This window comes from Kwoniella mangroviensis, assembly GCF_000507465.2.
Source record: "Kwoniella mangroviensis CBS 8507 chromosome 1 map unlocalized Ctg01, whole genome shotgun sequence".
NCBI classification, from domain to species: domain Eukaryota; kingdom Fungi; phylum Basidiomycota; class Tremellomycetes; order Tremellales; family Cryptococcaceae; genus Kwoniella; species Kwoniella mangrovensis.
The window spans coordinates 4,258,459-4,277,947 of NW_027062533.1; the positions used below are offsets into that span (position 1 = coordinate 4,258,459).

A 19,489-nucleotide genomic window follows, 5' to 3' on the forward strand; every position below is an offset into this window, starting at 1 on the left:
ACAGTTTAATGGGAAAAATGACTAGCACCCTTCGGGGCAAGAGGCCAGATCCAGACCAAATGTGGCAATTCCCCCCATCTAAAAATGTAAACAAAAACCCAACTGATGACGCACATGCTCCCCGATCACCCAACCCCCCAACCCCAACGTGGTAACTCTCAAGTATCTAGATGACTATAACTCATTATGCATTGTACGGATGTATATATCCTCTACCTGTCTGTCCACTTAACGCAACATCTCATGTGCTCTGCAGTCTACGACATCTACTCGTTCCATGCAATCACAGCCTATCAAACCATACCGAACATCAGTAAACAAACACGAGGTCTGTGCCTTCCCGGCCGGAAGGGTTCACTCACCATACAGAATACACCGAATGCCATCGCAGCGTACTAACATTCCATAACCGCATATCATCAGCATACATATCGCAGATAAGATGCGTTATGCATCACTTACCTCTTTCAAAGCCTGCTTGGCACTTCTTGACTCTTCCAATAATTCAGGAATCACACTGACACTTGCGATATACAAGAAACCTAACAAACAATCCATATTCAGTCTCTCGCATACTCACAGATCGATTGAAAAGAGGCACTCAACTCACCACCAGCAGTCATGGGAATGACCAACTCCCCAGCTCCAACACTAGTACCAAACAACCCTTGTCCAACTTCAATCACGACCTCTTTATTACCCGCACCTGAGGTCTCGGCTATCCATATACCTAAAAAGGTACCTACGAACGCACCGACAGCGGTGAAGAATTGAGATCCCATAGCTTGCGATTTGGTTAATCCCGATTTGATCAAGATGGAATAATCGGCAATCTACCATATCATTGAAATGTACCATCATTTCAGCAAGCACTCCTCAGTTGACCGCGGAGATGGGTCACTCACCTCATGTGGTATCTCATGACAAAAGGTAGCAATAGTCGTGACAGCCCCAAGCGCAGGAGAAGAATAAAAACTAGCTGCCATCGCCAATCCATCCGTGATATTATGCGTAAAATCACCAAACAAGTTCAAGTATGCCGATAATTTCAGTGATTGGTTGACTTCTTTCTTGGTCTCGGATACGTCTGAAGGAGGTGCTTTAGGTTCTATGGAAGTTACGTCTGAAGGTGATTTACGTGATTTCAACTCGCTACCTCCTGATCCCGTCGACACAGCTGTGGAAGTGCCTTTCGATTCTGTCGATCCATGAGAATGTGAGTGAGAATGGGAGTGGGAGTGGGAGTGGGGTTCGTTACCCGCTGAAGCGTTCAATACCCTCATTGTTTTATCTAGGACGAAGAACGCTGCGAAACCTAAGAAGATTGCACCGCTGTAAAATTGGTGGATGTGAGTATCAGCAACGCAGGTCCCTTGTTTCTCTATGATTCTGCCTCAAATCCTGATGATCTATCCTCATCTCCTTATATAGCTTGAGGCATTTCTCCTCTTTTCGGGATGAACCAAGCCGATTGCCATCTTCCGCAAACCTAGAAAAAAATCCTTCCTAGAGTAAAGATCAACCCACCCGATCACTATATTCCTCTTTTCCTCCACATCAATTTTCCTACCACTACAATCTTCCGAATGACCCTCACCGAAGAAAGAGTGAGGAACAAGATGCAAAAACACATCTCCGAGTAGACCACCAGTCGCAAATGCGATCAACGTATTGAGCGAAGAAGGTTCGAGGGTCGCAGGGACAGCTAGGAGGATGAAATTGGGTATTCTACCAATTCCAAACACATGAATTAGCGATTTGTCCTATTTGGATATGTGAGGAAGGGAGGGATACTGAACATACGATGATATGTAGAATGTAGCTAGTACTAAATGAGTACATTCAGGTTAGCACTCCAATCCTTGCGGAGATCAAAACGGAAATGCTTTGAGTGTAAACGTCACGTACTAGAATTATAAGCTGGACTCTCAAAGGGGAACAGCGTAGCGAATAGCTTCTTCATTGATGTCCCATGTTCAGCAGGATTATGCGAGGGTGTATGAAAGAATTCTTGGGCCTGCTCGAAGTGAGACCATCACAGGAGGTCATATCAGGACTGGTACTCGTCTACATAAAGGGAGAAAACAATGATTGTGTACATGTGTCCATGTGTACATACCTTTTCCGATTTACCCAATACGACAGCTGAGAAAGCCAATAATGTGGCTATAGCCAGTAGAGAGCGTCTCGATATCATCTTGTTATGCTTGTGACCCTCTTGCTTATCAGCTGATTAGTCAAAGAACAAAGTTGTACTTCAGATATCCAAGTTGTCCATGAACATGTCTCGATGTAACCATCCACGTCCAAAGAAGTTGACATTTTTGGTCGCGACGATCCGAGCGTCAGTCACTCGTTGGATGGGCGTTGTCTATTCTATGGACGTGTCAGCGGTGATCTCCACTTCCACTCTGCCACTTGAAGTGGGCGCATGGTATGACGTCAATCGTCCATTTAGCCGGATCAGGATTTGTTAGGATGTAGGATCCAGACGGATGATCATCGTCCACTATATATCGCATTCACGCTATTCTTCAACATTTGCCATTACACACCCACCAAATAGCAATTCAGAGCTTAATCGATTAGCACTCAATAATCCCAATTTCAACCTCAGAATTCGTATACGACAGCCCTATCCAGCATGTTCCCTTCGACCAGACGAACCATTTCCATCCTCTTCCGAACCCCTCTCATCCCACCTCCACAAGCTCCACCCGCCGTCGAACTATCCACGTTCACCTCGTCCGCCGGACCATCCAGGATGAGCTACAGAAGGACGATCTCCAACATGTCGATAAGGGGATACGCGAGCGATAGAGGTAAACAGGAACTTTATAGTGATGAAGGTGGATCGACTGGTGCAGGTGTGAGTTATACTACTATATACACTCATTGGTACAAATCACTTTACTGATTCTGTACGATGTCTATTGTATTGTATCAATATAGACCGACGACGTAGCTCATACACACGCTGCATTCAACAAAGATCCAAACCCCTCTTCATCAGCTAAACAAGTAGAGAATGAGGTGAGTTTCATTCATTATATTATCATGTCGCTATGATACCTTTTAAATGTTTTGAGAGTATAGCAGCTGACATCTAATATTTTCGATTGTGCTTATATTATAGTCCGGCAAAGATTTCACCAAGAATTCATCTGCCAATCCAGAGTACTCTTACTCACCAGGTAAACAGGGTGAAAAAGGTAGTGAAACTCCTCTGAACACTTCCAAATCGGAGGCTAAGAAGTGAGAGTAGATAATCAGTCTTCGAGTTGATGATGAGTTACATATAACAGTAATAGTATTTGCGATATTTAGTCATACGCTCCAGTGAAACAAGTATAATAACAGAACAAGTCATAGTAATGTAACAAATCAACCATGCATTTAGGACATACAATCTACTATATAATCTTACCATACACCATCTCAGATACTGCGATGCTGTTAATCCAATTCCAATCCATCATTCTCCTCTGCGGCTTTACCACCGAAATCCAATTTCCTTTTCTTCCGGTTCGCGCTCGCGCCATCATCATTCAAGAACCTTACATCCCTTCCTACCTTCTCTCTCAAACCTTCCACATCAACATCATCAGTCTCTTTCGCCCACTCCAAAACCAAATGTCTACCAAGCAAATGAGTATGTTTCAATGCCTCCATCGCACGTAAAGCTTCAGTATGAGTGGTAAATTCCAGAAAGGCGAATCCTCGCGTTGATGCTGATCCCGTTGAAGTGGGGACGGATTTTCGGGGAAGTCGAAGTGATTTCAATTGACCATATGCACTAAACAAACAACCAAAACAAAGAATCCCCAATCAGTACACAATTCTTCATACCAGAAAGAACCAGTAGGACATGATGACAAAGAAATATCACTCACCTGAACAATTCCCTGACTTCCTTCTTTGAGATCTCAAACGGTAAATTCTTAACCATCAATTTCGTAGATTTCGTTTTTCCTCCATTCCCACCTTTGGTATCTTTATCTTTATCTTTCTCTTTCTGATCATCTTCCACACCTCTCTGAGCGAATTTGACTTGTAGTACCTTCCCATCAATCTCAAATCCTTCCAAAGCACCGAGGGCCTTGGTAGCATCTTGACGAGTTTTGAACCCTACAAATCCATATCCCATACTCAATCTCTCACCACTAGTCGATTTAGGGTTGATCTTCGTTTGGACTCGAGCAAATGAGAAACCAGGTAAAGAAGCCAAAACAGCATTCAATCTTGGTGTGGTAGTAGTGAAGTTCAAGTTCTTTAAAAATAGAGTCGAACCAGCTTCGTCATCTACCGATGGTTCTTCTCTAATTTCATTCACCTTGTCGACCAAAGCTTGAGCTTCCTTCAATTCTTTCTCTGTCGTGCTCATCGGTTGTTCAGCTGAAGATGGCGATTCTTTGAACATCCCCACAGGACCTTTCTCAAGATACAACACAGCATTCCCTAATCTTCTATATGCCAATGCTCTAAACGCCTTTCCGGCATCCATGGGATTCTCAAATTCAACTACTCCCAATGTTCCAAAGGGAGGTAACAGTACTCTAGACAATTTACCATGCGAAGCGAATAAATCGGTCAAGGATTGAATAGTAGTTCCAAAAGGTATATTCTTCACTAAAATTATAGTTTGAGATCGAGGTACTTTCGGCTGAAGGGCTTCTAAAACTATGCCAGCATCTTCGAAATATTTCTTAGTCTCTTCAATAACCGTGGTTTCAGCCAAGGCGAGCTTGACAGCTGCATTTCCCGAATCTCCGTTTAACAACTCAGATTTACTGATTCCCATTCGACTAGATACGGAAGCTGCTACTGCATCGCTCTGCATTCGGTTGTCAGCCATGTTCATATCTATCCCACCCCATGTAGATAGTATCCCTGAAGCGGGGTTGTTCACTTATCAAAAGGGCGAGGGACCAAAGAAAATCCACTCACATTCATGTACAGCGTAGCCCAATTCAATCCCTTCCTACTATCCTCTTTCCTCTTCTCATCTACATTCTTCTTAACCTGACCTTTCTGTTCATCAATTTTACCCAACACTTTACCATCTACCACTCCACCACCGTTCGCAGCTATTGTCTGACCAGGTTTAGGTCTACCAGGTAACACATGTAACAGTCTACCTTGGAAGGTAGTTTTATCTAGATTCTTGTAAGCTTGAAGGGCATCCTCGTTATTGTGATATTGTAAAAAGGCCGTTCCTAGTGGTTCACCCGTTGTTGATGAGGTAGGTAAGTGAATTTCGTCGATTTGACCATATTTGGAGAAATGAGAGGATAATTCAGAGGAGGTTACGATGAATGCTAGATTTCGGATGAATAGTCTTCCAGTTGAGAGAATGAGATCTTCGTCAGGAGATGGTTTGGTACTCTATATACGATGTTTGGTGTCAGCAATACCACCTACATTACAATTTATGGAAAAATAGAAAGATGGATAAACACTCACGAAACTCTCTCCTTCAACTTGTAACGCTTCATTCTGTCTCCTTCTCAACCATGCAGCATCATCATCATCCCCTTGTCCTTCCGCTATTTCCTCAGGTTCAGATGACTTCTCTTTACCCTTCTTACTCTTCTCCTTCTTCGACGTCGAAGTTTGTCCATCAGCCACCCAGCCTTGTTCGCTTGGTACTGCATTTGCTGTCGACGTAGACGCAGAGGAATCGGTAGATGACGAAGGATCGACACCTTTCATTACATCCATGAACTCCTGTAACCTCTTTGAAGGTCCAGCAACGGCATTAGAACCAGTCTGTACGTCCGTTTCTTTCGACTTGAGTTTCGAACCTTTTGCAGGAGCAGGAGCGAGTGGCTGCATGTCACACATAAAATAAGCGCCAAGTTCGCCATTTAGAAAGAAGAAGAAGAGCTCACATCATCTCTTACGAAATCCACTTTGACTTTCCCACCTCCGAATTCAAAAGTACCATCGAACCAATCTTTGACCTTTTGAGCTTCCTCGGCAGTCTTGTATCCTACGAAGGCGAATCTCCTCTTGGGGACTAATTTTAGATCTGTAATGGTGCATGATAAGAGTGATTTGGGTTTGGTCAATGTCGATCGGAAGGTATCTTGTTGAATTGAGGAAGGAAGATTCAAGAAGATTAGTCGGGACCTGAAGTAAATGGGTCAGCTCTCGGTTCCGTATAAGACATGATTACAGGCACGAATAGCTCACATTTTAGAGTCAAGTACAATATGGTGATGCCAGTGCTGAACTGCTGAGAATGGAGGAAGAGGGGGCGATCAATGATGGTAACAGCTATGGGAGTGTATCACCGTCTGGCGATCACAGAAATCCGAAAATCAAAAGTTAATCTCCAACTTGTCAACAGAAATCTTTAAATTGCTACCCTTTGCCTCCACCCCGTCAACGGCGACCACCGCTCAGAGTGACCCCCTTTCTTGAGTCTAAATAGGTTTACCACATAGAGCCGGCCTTCAGTCTGGACTAGATCGTGTGTATCGCCTAAAACACCTTTCTTATGTCCGATGCCGACAAGCACCACTGATGCGCCACATCGGCTTCCTTTCGTACGGTGAGAGGGTGATTTTCCGCATTCTCCGTCCACCATAGACGATTTCCAGCATGTTGCATGGTTTGGCGCTACACTGTGCCATCGATACTCTCTCTGCTGCATGCTCTGGTCTCAGGATTGCGATTGCAGGATTTTCAGCAAATACATCAAAAAATCATCTTAGTCTAGCTTCTACCTTCTCCTTCATCCATCAATAATTCAAAATGCCAGGTGTTCGTGACATCAGGTGAGTCTACGGTCCATCATCAGCTATAGCAGTAGAGGAAAGGTAGAAGCAGCGGAAGAAGAGAAATGGATTAGGAAAACTATTGCAACTCTGGATGAACATCAAGATCGTCAATAGGAAACGGTCGACAAGCAATCTGAGGAAAGTGCGGAAGAGGAACATGCACTGTGATTTAGGGGGAGACCTATAAGAGAGGAACATGTAGGAAGAATGAGACGAGGCTATCAGACGAAGGAGATGGAGAATGTGTGGTGTAGATGATCGATGGGACGAAATGCTAATCCAATATCCTCTCGAACAATAGTGCCGAGTCCTTCATCAAGGCTTACTCATCCCACCTTAAAAGATCCGGTAAACTCGAGATCCCAACGTGGGTCGATATCGTTAAGACCGGTGCTCAAAAGGAATTGGCACCTTATGACCCTGATTGGTACTACGTCCGAGCTGGTGAGTGTGGTTTAGGTTTTGGGTTTGGGTTTTGGATGGAGGATGTAGAAGGAAAGGAGCAGATGGGATCTGGTGGATGAGGAGTCGAGCATTCGTTTTGTTTCGTTTCGAACGAAAGGGCTTTATCGGGGATTGTGGAGGATCTATGTCATTGTATGTTAAAAGGATCATGCTAAATCTGCGAATGCTTTGAACAGCCGCCATCGCTCGACACATCTACCTCCGAAAACACGTCGGTGTAGGTGCCCTCGCCAAATTACACGGTACCACCAACCGAAGAGGTACCCGACGATCCCACCACCGAGACTCTGCTACCGGTGTGCAAAGAAACGTTGTTCAATCCCTTGAGAAGATCGGTGTGCTCGAAGTTCACCCCGATGGTGGTAGAAGAATCTCGCAAGATGGAATGTGAGTCTTGGTTTTCCACTGTCACATTCTCGTCGCTCAATTCATCCAAATCATATTTGTCGAACCTCCCCCTCCGCATTCGTGGTGCTTATGAGAAACGGTCGTACTGATATATGCGCATCAATTTACAGGAGAGATCTCGACCGAATTGCCACTGCCGTCCTTGAAGCTGAGCGAGAAGAGGAGGAAGAGGAGGAGGAAGAAGATGAAGAGGAGGAAGAGGAGGAAGAGGCCGACGAAGAGTAAACTATTTCTTCCCACATCAAAAAGGGAAAACAAAGGGATGATTTAGTTTATTTTCTTCTGCGGTTCTGTTCTTATTACTTTTCATATATACATTTGATCTGGTTATGAGATCATACGTCACACTGCACGACAATTGTTCACTCTGAAAATACAGCTTGGTCTGACAGAGAGGACTTGCGTTGAGTTGGACTACAGGTTTTAAGGGAGATTCCTTTGCAGCGCAGGGTGATAAAGCTATGAGAGACCAATATCCTTATTGAGCTGATTCATGGACAGAGATCATCTGAACCTGAGTGTTCGTGTTCGTGATCACGTTCGATTGCATGTTCTCGGTTGATGGTCTGCGAGTAACAAGGAATTTTGAACGTATGGGGCTTTCGAATGGTTTATGGTATCGACGACCTCCACTTAAGTTTACCTCGACCCAAAACTTGAGAAACTTGCGTCAAATTTCCGAACTTGCTCATCACATCAATCACGTTCACTCCATCAGCACAATGAGTACAGCTGCTGTAGCCCCTTCCACACCGTCAGGTGCAGCAGGGAAAAACGCAGCCAGATCACGAAACCTAGCCAACCAGCGAAAATATGCCAACCCCTTACCTATCCTGTTCAACACCCCTTCTTCGTCCACTTCTGCCTCCTCGTCCAAATCCAGCTCTACTTCATCATCAAGATCCCTCTTATCGTCATATCTTCCTTCGGCGAGAGTAGAAGTACCTCAATGTATAGGGACGTTCGACCCTATAACTCGATCAATATGGATCGAAGATGAGCGATCAAAAGAAATCTTATTCACCAAAGGGTTTTTTGGGAAAGGTAGTTTGAGCAGGAGTGAGCCGTCCTGGAGGGAGAGGAGAGTAGCTTTACTGAAAGGTGGTGCCAGTGAGTTGCAGCTGTCACCTCATTCGAAAAATCTTAAACCAAGCCCAATCCCAACCACGGTGTCTATAATTCTTCCCGTCCCCAATCCTACTCTATGATGAATAAACTTTTAACAAGCTCAACAGTCTCACTTTTACAAAAAAGGAATGATGACTTTATTCTTCTTCTTCTTTATTTCTGAGAAACATACTGCTCCATCCACTATGACATTCAATGGCTTAAATATAATTGTGAAGTACAGTGTTGACTTATGTTCATGAAACACTACAGCTCTAGCAGCAGAACAAATGAGAGAACAACGTCGTATAGCCCGTAAACAATTCAAGATTGATCGAGCAGCAGCAATGTTGGACGCTGCCAAACAAGCCGAAGCAGTATTAACATCTTCTGTTCGTGGTTCATCCTCATCCATACCTGGTTCGCCATCGCGGCTAGGCTCATCTTTGGGTCAAAATTTAGAAGAAGAGCTGGAGGAAGGGAATGAAGAAGGTGTAGATGATCAAATCAGACCCAGTTCTCCTACACCTTCCACTTCAACGACAACGACCACAGCTACAGACAACACAGTAATAGATCCTATGAACCTCACACCGCAAACTTTTCTGGTTAGACCTACTAGACCGGACTCGAATAGGAATAGAGGTAGGAAAGCGTTCAAGAGACGTCCACCACAGCCGCCGTCTACTTCCTCATCTCAACCTCAGCCTGCACCCCCGGCCACAGGGGAACCTGCCAAGGCGGCACAACCTCCTCAGCAGTCGCAAAGGTTAGAGATAGATGAGGACGAAGTTGAAGATGATGAAGAGGACCTGTTTGATGAGAGTCTGGTAGAAGAGATGGAACACCTTCAACTGAGCTTGGAAGAAGGATTATTCTTGACATTGGGTTTGGGCGTATTGAGAGTATTCGATCCTACTTCTGTAAGTTTGATATACCATACTGATGTACTACAGTCTTCCCAAAGATATCTGAAAGCGACATTTTGCTGACTGTTATCGTGTATATAGCAAACTTACATCCCCAACGGTTCGGCCCTCCTCTCATTACTTCTCACCCCTTCATCCACCCCATCTTTGATATCCACACCCACATCCACATCATTGTTACCAGACGATCCAATGTTGGTATCATATATAGCATACCATCATTTCAGATCATTAGGATGGGTAGTCAAAGACGGTATAAAGTTCTGCTGCGATTGGCTATTGTACAGACGAGGTCCGGCATTCAGTCATTCTGCGTGAGTCACTATCATCCTCCTTACTCTTCCAAACCACGGGATGGCATGCTGATCTGATTCGGGTATATGATATAGCTTCGCATGTGTGGTCATACCGGTATACGAAAATCCCTCAGAAAAAGAGTCCTCTCCATACGGGAATGAAGATTGGTATGAAGAGAGAATGAGTTGGAAATGGATCAATACAATAATGCGAGTTAACGCTTTAGTACAGAAGGTAAATCCCTTTTCCCACATGATCGTACAACGGATGATGTTTATATCTGTTTTTTTTTTGTGTGTGTTTAGACCATCATATTGGTATACGTTACCATACCTTCTTTAGGATCTTTTAACGAAGTTCATAAACTCCAAAATGGGTATTTAGATCCTACCAAGATTGATTTCAAGAATTTGTTAGGTAGATATACAGTTCGTGAAGTATCCTTGGTGAGCTCTGAATCTTCACGCCAGTTCTCATTGGCTGAAATCGCACTGACAAGTTGAGTATCGTATGAAATAGACACGTTTCGGTCCTAGTAGAAGAAGGGATTAGATATACTCTATTCGCATTGCATCGCACTACATGATTATCTATCTTATTGCTTGTATCATATCTGTCTATTAAAATAATGATCTATAGTCAAATACCGTACCTTTCCGACAAATGCGGATCGAAGCATTAAATTCCTTCATTTCATAATTTCTTGACTCCCTTCTTCAGAGCCTCTTTCACTTCGGGTGTATCTTTGACTTGATCCCAGACAGGACGAGGTATCTCTACCATTCTATCAAAGCATCAAAATACATCAGGCCCGTTAGAGAGTATATTTAAGGGTTGTTCGCTCACTGATTAGTCCGTGAATATGAGATCCCACCTAATCTACCGATAGGTCTCAATTTCTCAGTAAGAATCTTGAAAGGGTCACTGGGATCCAGCACAGATTCTCGCTATACAAGCTCAAAACAATCAGCCCATCTCACTTTTTTCGACATGTCGTATGCTATTTACGGTAATCTGTCGTCGTCTGGTATGGTAACTTCTGTATGAGGGAGAATGAAAACGAAAACGAAAAACGAAAACGAAAATGAGGACACTCACAATGTGGAATCTCCTGACTCTACCCAGAATGATCAAACTCGTAGAATTCCCTTGATCATCCTTCACCTCATAAGAATGTTGTAAATTACATTCCATCGAGAATGCCGATTCGCCAACATGAGGAGGTTTGATCGTCCTACCGTATACACAAGTAAGTCAGCCAGTGTATCATACTCATGCTATACCATATATAACAGGGGGAAGGAGGAATCTTACTCACTCTGAAGATCTTTGAGTCAAACCTGACAGTGCCCATTCGTCCACTTCAGGGGAACAATCCACAGCGGTATAATTGGAAGCTTCGAGGAATGATTCAGAGATGATTGATATACAGAATTCCTTGGTAGTGAGGATATTATGGTTCGTATCTAGAATTTCAATTTAGTCAATCTCACCCAAGCAGGTCGTATTGAATGAATCACAAGAACCGCCGAAGACTCCGGTATAGAGCACATCATGGATGCTAGTGTCTTAAAGCTTAGACTAACCCTTCCATCCATCTGGATGATTCCCTTTTGCTACACTTATCATGACGATCGGCGGACTGTGGGCGCACACATTGAAATAGGAGATGGGAGCGAGCTAATTGCAGTATTTACAAGCACGATAACCTGGGTAAGCGAAGCCATCCTGAAAGATCCTAAACCTTCAAGCAGGGCTATCTCTCCATTCGTAGACGGGAAGATACGGTATTATATTATATTCTACCAGATTGGTTCACTTACATTGGTTATACCATCTTCACTTAGGGTAGATACGAATGCGACAGGTCTCGGGGTCTGCCATTGTAGATCGATACATCAATATATCACATTTAGCTGGTTTCAAGTGTGAGCGGCTTAATCGAAGGAAGGTTACTTACAACACCCGAGATCATCATCTACCGAGCCAAGTTCACAGACATTATCAATAAGTGATGAGATCTCCCACAAATCCATGTCTAAAAGAGCGTCATGCCACATACCATGTATATATCCGATTTCTCTTCGTTCTCCGGTATAACACTTCTAAATCCATCTTTACTAGCTTTAAATTCTTTCGAGTATGGCTAAAGAAGAAGTGGGTTGATGTGTTGTTTGTTTTTCATCCTCAGTCAGATGCTCATAGTGCAATTCTCCTTCGTGAGGCAACACTCACAAGACCATTTAATCCTTGTCCTGGGCGGAAATCCGGTTCGGCAGTCTTGGTATAATGAGGTTTATACGATACGTCGAAATCGGGTCGGGAGGCTTCCACCTCTATCATGTCAGGGGAATATCAATATCTTACTCTTTCTCTGTTATACCGCTTGAGCTATTGATATCCGATAAATAAAGGTATGTGAAGTCGGAAGGAGAGGAGGCCGTCAAGCGGGACTAGATAGAAAGCTCGCTCACCTTTGAATGGTTGATGTTTCGTCATCTCGATAGACTATTTTTCTATGCCTATGCAGCCACAATCCTTCTGACCGATATACACAGACTGACTATCTTTCGCTGTTCAGTCAAATACAATGTAAGTTCAGACATTCGGAAGATAGAGATGGAGTCGCTATTCATAGATAGGTGAATCATGACGATATCATCTCATCGATTCCGGCCGGCGTCTGAAGTGGACATCCTCCACTCGATCACATCATAGTTCACTTTTCCAGCGGAATCTCCGTCCCTTCCAACAAAAATGTTTGCGACTTTGCTTCTCGGCCCAAGCTATGTATACTTCACAACGAGATTGATGGTGGTGTGTCATAATGATGATATCGATCCATACGCACAATGCATTATTCATTGAAGGGTCTGCTCTTCGCTTTACATTACAGCTGCTCCCCGCTAACATCCACTTGTAGTTTCAACAACAACACCCTCACTACTCGCACAACAACATTTGAAACCTTCCACTCTTCAATCGATCCACCTCCTTATCCGTCCATTCATTCTCGACACCTCACTTCACCTAAGAATGGAAAGGTGCAAAAGCCTTTTTGAACTTTTGAGCATCTTCTTTATCTTCCCCTTCGCTCTGTGAGCATTCCTTCCAGTCGATCCTATGATGATATCCCAGAAGACTTCCTAGTACCATTCTACGTGGGTACCGTAAATACCATCAGCCTTTTCCTCTTATGAATGTCTCATTCGACCTCGTTGAATGGATACTCACCTTCCAAATTGTAAATCGAAGTTTCCTTTCAACAGATGAACCATCTTTTTCCCATCTGGTAATTCCACTTTAAAGTAATTGCCTTGTTGACCTACTTTAGCCAACGCTCGTTCAGGTTCCAATTCCCAATCCAATCCTTGAGCTTCACCAGCTTTTATGAACGATTCTTCAACTTTATCAGCCAGTTCTTGAGGAACAGGTATGATTTGAATATGAGCATGACCACCTCGACCCGATAATCGTCCAATCTCGAACGATACAGGTACAGCCCCATATGAAGCATAGCACGCTTTGAGGGACGACTTGAACGATTCTAATTCGGATATGATGGACATGGCATCTTCTGCTGGGATCGATAGTAACGTTGGGTGATGAGCGATTGGGATTATCTGCTCAATATTGTCAGCTTGTTTCAGATTAAATGGAGATAGTCAGCTCACCAATACATGCCCTCCACCTGGCACCAATGGCTTTTGACCCCCTTGAGCGATATGTTTAGGCAGAGTAGGGATCAGCTGTCCTCGTGGTAGGGTCACGTATGTCTCTGAACCAATAGCGACGATAAGATGTTTGGTCACTTTCGGGTTACTCAGACAGAACCAGCCTAAATAGTCCTGTTAGCTGAGCCAACTACTGCTGTTTTTTCTGCCACTCACATTCGGCAGGACCCAACTCCTTTCTTTTGCTTTTCGCTTCTTCCCTTTCCAAGACTACTGGACAGTCTTTGATATAATGCGCATCGGGTATACCGCATGCTCGGCAGACATAACCTTGAGGAGGAGGTTTAGGTCCTCTTGGTTTGTCATCCTTCTGCGGGCAATCTTTGATGAAATGATCAGGCTAAAACGGCAGGTAAGCGGTGTCCGAACATGGGGATGTTGTCACCTACAGATTGACAGATCTTGCAGACATATCCTTCAGGTGGTTTGGAATGATCTTTAGCCTCCCTATTACTCTTCTGAGGACAGTCTGTAATGAAGTGCTATAGGAAAAGATGTACTTAGTACTCTGCCATTGAAACGCAAGAGGTGCATGACTCACACCAGGTTGAGCACATATCTTGCACACGTAATTATCGGGAGGTACGGCCCCTTCTACAATTTCAGGATGATTGGTAAGCTAATAATATTCACACCTGAATTGGCAAAACTGCTTACCTGTTCTTCCTTTCTTGGCTTGTTGACCACCAAAGATGTAATTCTGAGCTTCCAGCGGTCCTCTCTTTCTGCTCGAGGTCGAGGAGCTAGAAGGTGTAGAAGGCATAACGTATGGATTGGGAGTGGCATTGGCAGGTTTGGCAGGTAAGGGTGAAGTGGCTGTTTGAGGTGGAAGAGTGAAAGCATAGAACCACTGAACATCACTCATACATTCATTAGCTAATATCCTTTAGACAAGATCGGTCTTCGCAGCTAATGGTGCAACTTACCCTAGCTTTCTTTCCTCCTGTAGGAGCTTCACCACCCAGGGCACCAAGTTTGACAGCTCGAGTCCATCTTTCTTCTTTGCCAGTGGGACCAGTCCATCCCCACGGTTCCCTCTCCCAGAATCCCTCACCATCACCCCATAAAAGATACCTGGGTTTCGCTCTTCTTACTACCTCTTCCAACGGTGGGGCAGATTGAGCCAAGGATACACCTGAGGAGGCATATGATGGTGATAGGGTTGACAGATGTGGTGAAGGAGATGAGAGCAATAATAAGTCTACACCTTGGAAAGCACTTGGTAAAGCCGATGCCTCCTGTTTGGCAGATGCGAGTGATTCGGATGAATTAGCAGTTGCGCCAGTAAGTATGGGGTGAGAGAGAATGGCAGATATAGAATCTTTCGATATTACAGGTGAGAATTGATCCTATAGATCGATGATCAGCTGCGCCCCTTCGATAACTGATAATCAAGGTCAGCTGAAAACTCACTCCAATGGTATCGTACCCTTCCTCGGTGAAACTACCTCCAACGCAAGCTATCTTGAGTCGTTGAGCTGTAGTCAAGACTGATGATTTACCTATTTAAGATATAGTGTCAGCTGCAAGTATCCCATCTCCTAAAGGTAGGTCAGCTTACCGAGATAAACAAGGTTATTCGCTACTTCCCCACCAGTCTTGATAATTTGTTCCTTGACTAATTGAGGTAAAGGGTATTGACCAACAGTAAAGTAAGTAGGTACCGGGACTACACAGCATAGTAGCCAAATGTGAGCTTGTTGATCGACATGAATGACGAAGGAATGGCCAGCTCACATTCCAATCCCCCAATCTCCTTACCATCACTGCCCTCCTTGAACAGATCACCCACGATGACACATGCGTCAAACGGTCCATGTTTCGTATTGATCGCTGTTATCTTAGATACCAGTGTGGTAAGCTCGGATAAAGGTGATCCTATAGATAGGCTAAGAGGAAGGGGGAATGATGAATTTACATAACATCGGGTTTGGGTTGGGGCAAGGAGAGGAAAGGGTAAGGAGAATCAGCGATGCGCTCCTACATACATAGATATCTATGGAAGGTGTACTGACATCTTGAGAGGTTCAGTCTGCTGAGCCATCTTGAAGTCACAGGTGACCTTGCTGTCAGAACGATATGGTAGAGTAGAAGAAGGAAGGCAGGAAAAGAGGAAACAAGGTAGTTATTTGTGTTTGCGTATTGATGTCAGGTGGAAAGTTCAAGTGGAGGAAATGTCAGTCGTCCATCGTCAACTGTCGCACAGACCCAAGTGTGGCATCTGTCTACGCCTGTCTGATTTATACTACATACTCCATCTTCATATCTCACTCATACTTGTGATTGCATTCCGATATACAAACGCTCTCATCAAAGATAGGGTTAGAGCACAACGTGACTAATAATCTGACAACCTGGTGGAATAAGCAAATACAAGGTAAAGTACAAAATATGCCAATGGTACGGAATATTTCTTTTTTCGGTAGGACAGATAACTTTTGTTTCGTAGGAAAATCAGTTTATGACGACCAAAAGATGAAAGTAGAAACAAGCAAATAAGCCTCGCGGACAAGACGTGTACAAAAGATTCCAACTCGGAACCTCAAGATTTTAGAATAGGTATACAACTGATTGTACAATCAAATAAGGAGAAATGAACGAAGTTGGAGCTTATCTCGCCACTATCCTTTTGATTCTGATTTTGTTTTTGCTTTGGGAAGAGAGGGATCGTTGTTCAATGGCGCGAAAAGAAGTTGAGCAGGGATGAATCATTCCAGAGGATCCAGGTCATGTTGGTACTGTAGATAAGTGGTGTTTGTTCATGTATTGGAATTCGATTACTTGTGGCGACTTATGACTTCCACACCAGCAGCACTCGAAGTCGTCCTGTATCCGAAACTCAATCAGTCACCTTGTATCAAACCAAGAGTAGTAGTGTTATACTGAGAGATATTGGACCAACACTCACCTGATATCAATTTCTTCCTCTTCATCGTCATCGAAATCACCATCATCTTCTTCCTCTTCTTCTTCGTCCTCCTCTTCTTCCTCTTCATCACTGGGATTATCATTGTTCTGACCTTCTTGAGCGAAAGGATCCTTCAATTTATTCGATTTCTGAGCAGTCGTTCCTGAAGGGATTCTCATAGCTTGAACCACATGATCACCTTCTTTCCTCTCGTCCACCAAAGCTTTAGGGGCATGTATAGCTTCTGAGGATACATTAGGTGGTGTCGGTGTCATTCTTTCTCCCTTTGGTCCTACATCCATACTCATGGTAGATTTCGTATACTCAGATTGACCATGCGTATTGGTATTGGGCGAGTTCGAATTCGAGGTACTATCCGAATCCGCTGATACTCTAATGATAGGTGTAGGGGGCAATTCCGATATTTCGATAGCTGGAGTCTTGAGATCACCAGTATTAATACCTAAAGTCGGTTTCTTCGAATTCAGATCCAAAGAGGAAGTAAAAGACGAAGAGCTTGTCGATAATGCTTCTTCTACTCCAATACCCTCTTTACCATTCTCTCCTGCCCCGGACACACCTTGTTCTCTTTGCAATTTCTCCTGTTCCTCCTTCTCTCTTTTCTGTCTTTCTCTCTCTTCTCTACGTCTCTTCACCCAAGCCATCCCACCTCCATCATCGTTATCACCCAGGAACCCTCCCTTACCCGATGATGATCCCTCGGTAGTACGCTGTGCTACCTGACCCTGTCCCCACTCAACAAAAGCAGGCTCAATCTTCTCCCTGATCTTCCTCTCTCGCTCGGCAGCTTCCGATGCTCTCCTCGACCCGTACACCCGTCCGTTCATCATTTTGATCGGAGTGGTAGATGGGGAACTACTCAGTCTATTACTGTAGGAAGATCCTGTACCAGGCTCCGGGGATGAATTTCGTCGATGACCCGAGGCGGTATTGGGATTGGAGTCTGAGCGTGAGGAGAGGAAAGAAGTGAGAGTAGGTGGGGAAGAGCCTTGCATACTGTTCTTACGCTCTGTTTCGGACGTCCATCGGAATGGAGAGCTGCGATGGAATGAACGATAATGATTAGCATATTATCTTGCCTACAATCGGATCACAGGTGATGAACTTGATTTGGTAAGATCTAGATCGTTATGGTTCGATATGATCTAGTGAGGATCAAATGGGATCATTAGAGACTGCAACTTACGACCCAATGAATCCACCTGTACTAACACTCTTCTTCAACGGTGCACCCTGTGGATAAGTCATAGAACCATCTTCCTTATCTTTCTCTTTATCCTTGATTGGATTTTTACCTGTCAAAAGTTTCTTTGAAACTTTCCAACTACTACTCAAACCCATACTCTTACTCCACCTCCTACCGGATTTACCATCTCCCTCATCCTCTTCTCCTCCTCGTTCTTCTTCATCCGAATCATCTTGTACCGCATATTCATCATCGTCTGGCGTAGTATGATCTTTGATAGACAATTGTCTCTTCTCATCACCATTCTCATCTACCTGATTCGTCCACGCTATGTTCCTTCCTGTACTTAGACTTCGGGGTCTTCGAGGATCAGGTAAAGGTGCGAATCGAATTTTTAAAGATTTGGCATTAACATTTGGCGTGTGAATACCTGATATTGGTGAAGGGATCGGAGAGCGCGAATAGGAAGATGCAGTTTCCTCTTCCTCACTGATTATCGATGATGGATCTGAAGGTCGTCTAGCATGTGCGTCGTATGAACCCAATGAAGAATCGATGGATAGGGTGGGTTCGGATGCTCGATGGACATTGATTAATATACCTCCCTTGGGAGCCGTTTCGACAGGTGAGAATGCTGGGTTGGATGGGATGAGTAGAGATGGTGCGGTAGGTGATGTACCCAATGACATGGTTGAGTGGATGTAAACACAATAGGTTGAATTACCAGATTGAGGTGGCAAGATCTCGACGAAAGGGAGGGAGGGGACAATGATGAACGTGGGAAAATGATCCCGATGGCGGTGGTAGACTGATGATACGTTATCTTTCTTGACTATGTTGTGGTTGCTTGGTAATGCTATAGTAAAAGAATGAGAGTGGATAGATTATTTGATGCGATGGTTGCTGTTAATGCTGTGATTGTAGCAAGCTTTAGGTGTGTGAAAGAGTTGATAGTGGTGCAATGATGAGGTGGTACAAGTGACAAATGGTTTACGTTAAGCTTTTGAGGGCGATCGGGAATTGAACTGTGTTTTACTACCGATGATTGAGTTGCTTGACCTTGACTGCTAAACCAGATCTATGATATGTATATATGTATGTTTGTGCGAGGAATGAATGATTGAGGGTTGTATATGGATGTTATCACTCTATCATCCGTCGTTATCGTAGCTGGCTACCTTTTGCTTTGCCGTAGTGGAGTGATGTCACCTTGATCCGAAATACACTAACCCCCTCCTTTCACGTTATTATCAATTAGCGTAGTGTATCTATCAGGTGATTGACGATCGATAATAATCTGGTTGTTGCCCCACTTGACTTCAAGGTATGATATACAACGCAGCAGATCCAGTTTATATGCTGCGTCTGAGTGGTCGTCGTTGCAAGTGGAGTCAAATGCGTGAACAGATTTGGATATGACCGTTGGCCAGCAATGCCAAGACAATTGAGCGATTGTGCGATTATGATTTTACACAGCTTGAGATGGAATTAGAATCGTCGGCTTGGCTTTATCGTTATGTTTGTTTTAATCTTATCGATGTTTCGATTGTGGATGATTGCTTAACTCATGCTATGATCAGATATTGAATTGATAGATAGATACATGAGAAGATACGAGTAGAATGGATGATATGTACACGTTGTTTGTC

The 19,489-nt window shown here is 43.9% G+C and overlaps 8 protein-coding genes across 8 annotated transcripts; 3 read left to right on the forward strand and 5 right to left on the reverse strand.

Annotated features, from left to right (window-relative positions):
- Nucleotides 1-266: 266 nt before the first annotated feature.
- I203_101583 (uncharacterized protein) lies at nt 267-2,197 on the reverse strand (the record flags this gene model as incomplete). The annotated part of the gene is made up of 9 exons (XM_019148904.1): nt 267-290; nt 363-395; nt 463-542; nt 611-833; nt 906-1,332; nt 1,528-1,728; nt 1,804-1,828; nt 1,909-2,017; nt 2,120-2,197. The coding sequence occupies 9 exons, from the start codon at nt 2,195-2,197 to the stop codon at nt 267-269; spliced, it is 1,200 nt and encodes a 399-aa protein (XP_019001923.1).
- Nucleotides 2,198-2,644: 447 nt separating this feature from the next.
- Nucleotides 2,645-3,259, forward strand: I203_101584 (uncharacterized protein; the record flags this gene model as incomplete). Its single annotated transcript, XM_019148905.1, has 3 exons — nt 2,645-2,869; nt 2,953-3,033; nt 3,137-3,259. The coding sequence occupies 3 exons, from the start codon at nt 2,645-2,647 to the stop codon at nt 3,257-3,259; spliced, it is 429 nt and encodes a 142-aa protein (XP_019001924.1).
- A 197-nt stretch (nt 3,260-3,456) lies between these two features.
- On the reverse strand, nt 3,457-6,615 carry I203_101585 (multiple RNA-binding domain-containing protein 1; the record flags this gene model as incomplete). The annotated part of the gene is made up of 6 exons (XM_019148906.1): nt 3,457-3,796; nt 3,894-4,834; nt 4,948-5,385; nt 5,464-5,829; nt 5,892-6,132; nt 6,524-6,615. 6 exons carry the CDS (start codon nt 6,613-6,615, stop codon nt 3,457-3,459), a joined length of 2,418 nt encoding a protein of 805 aa, XP_019001925.1.
- A 144-nt stretch (nt 6,616-6,759) lies between these two features.
- I203_101586 (40S ribosomal protein eS19) lies at nt 6,760-7,883 on the forward strand (the record flags this gene model as incomplete). Its single annotated transcript, XM_019148907.1, has 4 exons — nt 6,760-6,782; nt 7,087-7,229; nt 7,427-7,637; nt 7,769-7,883. 4 exons carry the CDS (start codon nt 6,760-6,762, stop codon nt 7,881-7,883), a joined length of 492 nt encoding a protein of 163 aa, XP_019001926.1.
- Nucleotides 7,884-8,380: 497 nt separating this feature from the next.
- On the forward strand, nt 8,381-10,543 carry I203_101587 (uncharacterized protein; the record flags this gene model as incomplete). The annotated part of the gene is made up of 6 exons (XM_019148908.1): nt 8,381-8,768; nt 9,039-9,688; nt 9,776-10,008; nt 10,084-10,225; nt 10,297-10,437; nt 10,511-10,543. The coding sequence occupies 6 exons, from the start codon at nt 8,381-8,383 to the stop codon at nt 10,541-10,543; spliced, it is 1,587 nt and encodes a 528-aa protein (XP_019001927.1).
- A 141-nt stretch (nt 10,544-10,684) lies between these two features.
- On the reverse strand, nt 10,685-12,490 carry I203_101588 (uncharacterized protein; the record flags this gene model as incomplete). Its single annotated transcript, XM_019148909.2, has 10 exons — nt 10,685-10,775; nt 10,838-10,938; nt 11,090-11,225; nt 11,310-11,457; nt 11,578-11,671; nt 11,815-11,868; nt 11,952-11,969; nt 12,054-12,137; nt 12,227-12,327; nt 12,466-12,490. 10 exons carry the CDS (start codon nt 12,488-12,490, stop codon nt 10,685-10,687), a joined length of 852 nt encoding a protein of 283 aa, XP_019001928.2.
- A 531-nt stretch (nt 12,491-13,021) lies between these two features.
- Nucleotides 13,022-15,769, reverse strand: I203_101589 (uncharacterized protein; the record flags this gene model as incomplete). The annotated part of the gene is made up of 12 exons (XM_019148910.1): nt 13,022-13,148; nt 13,226-13,614; nt 13,666-13,829; nt 13,882-14,065; nt 14,115-14,207; nt 14,267-14,319; nt 14,383-14,575; nt 14,652-15,074; nt 15,139-15,227; nt 15,287-15,394; nt 15,463-15,614; nt 15,741-15,769. 12 exons carry the CDS (start codon nt 15,767-15,769, stop codon nt 13,022-13,024), a joined length of 2,004 nt encoding a protein of 667 aa, XP_019001929.1.
- Nucleotides 15,770-16,502: 733 nt separating this feature from the next.
- On the reverse strand, nt 16,503-18,529 carry I203_101590 (uncharacterized protein; the record flags this gene model as incomplete). The annotated part of the gene is made up of 3 exons (XM_019148911.2): nt 16,503-16,551; nt 16,634-17,692; nt 17,841-18,529. The coding sequence occupies 3 exons, from the start codon at nt 18,527-18,529 to the stop codon at nt 16,503-16,505; spliced, it is 1,797 nt and encodes a 598-aa protein (XP_019001930.2).
- Between the last annotated feature and the right edge of the window lie 960 nt (nt 18,530-19,489).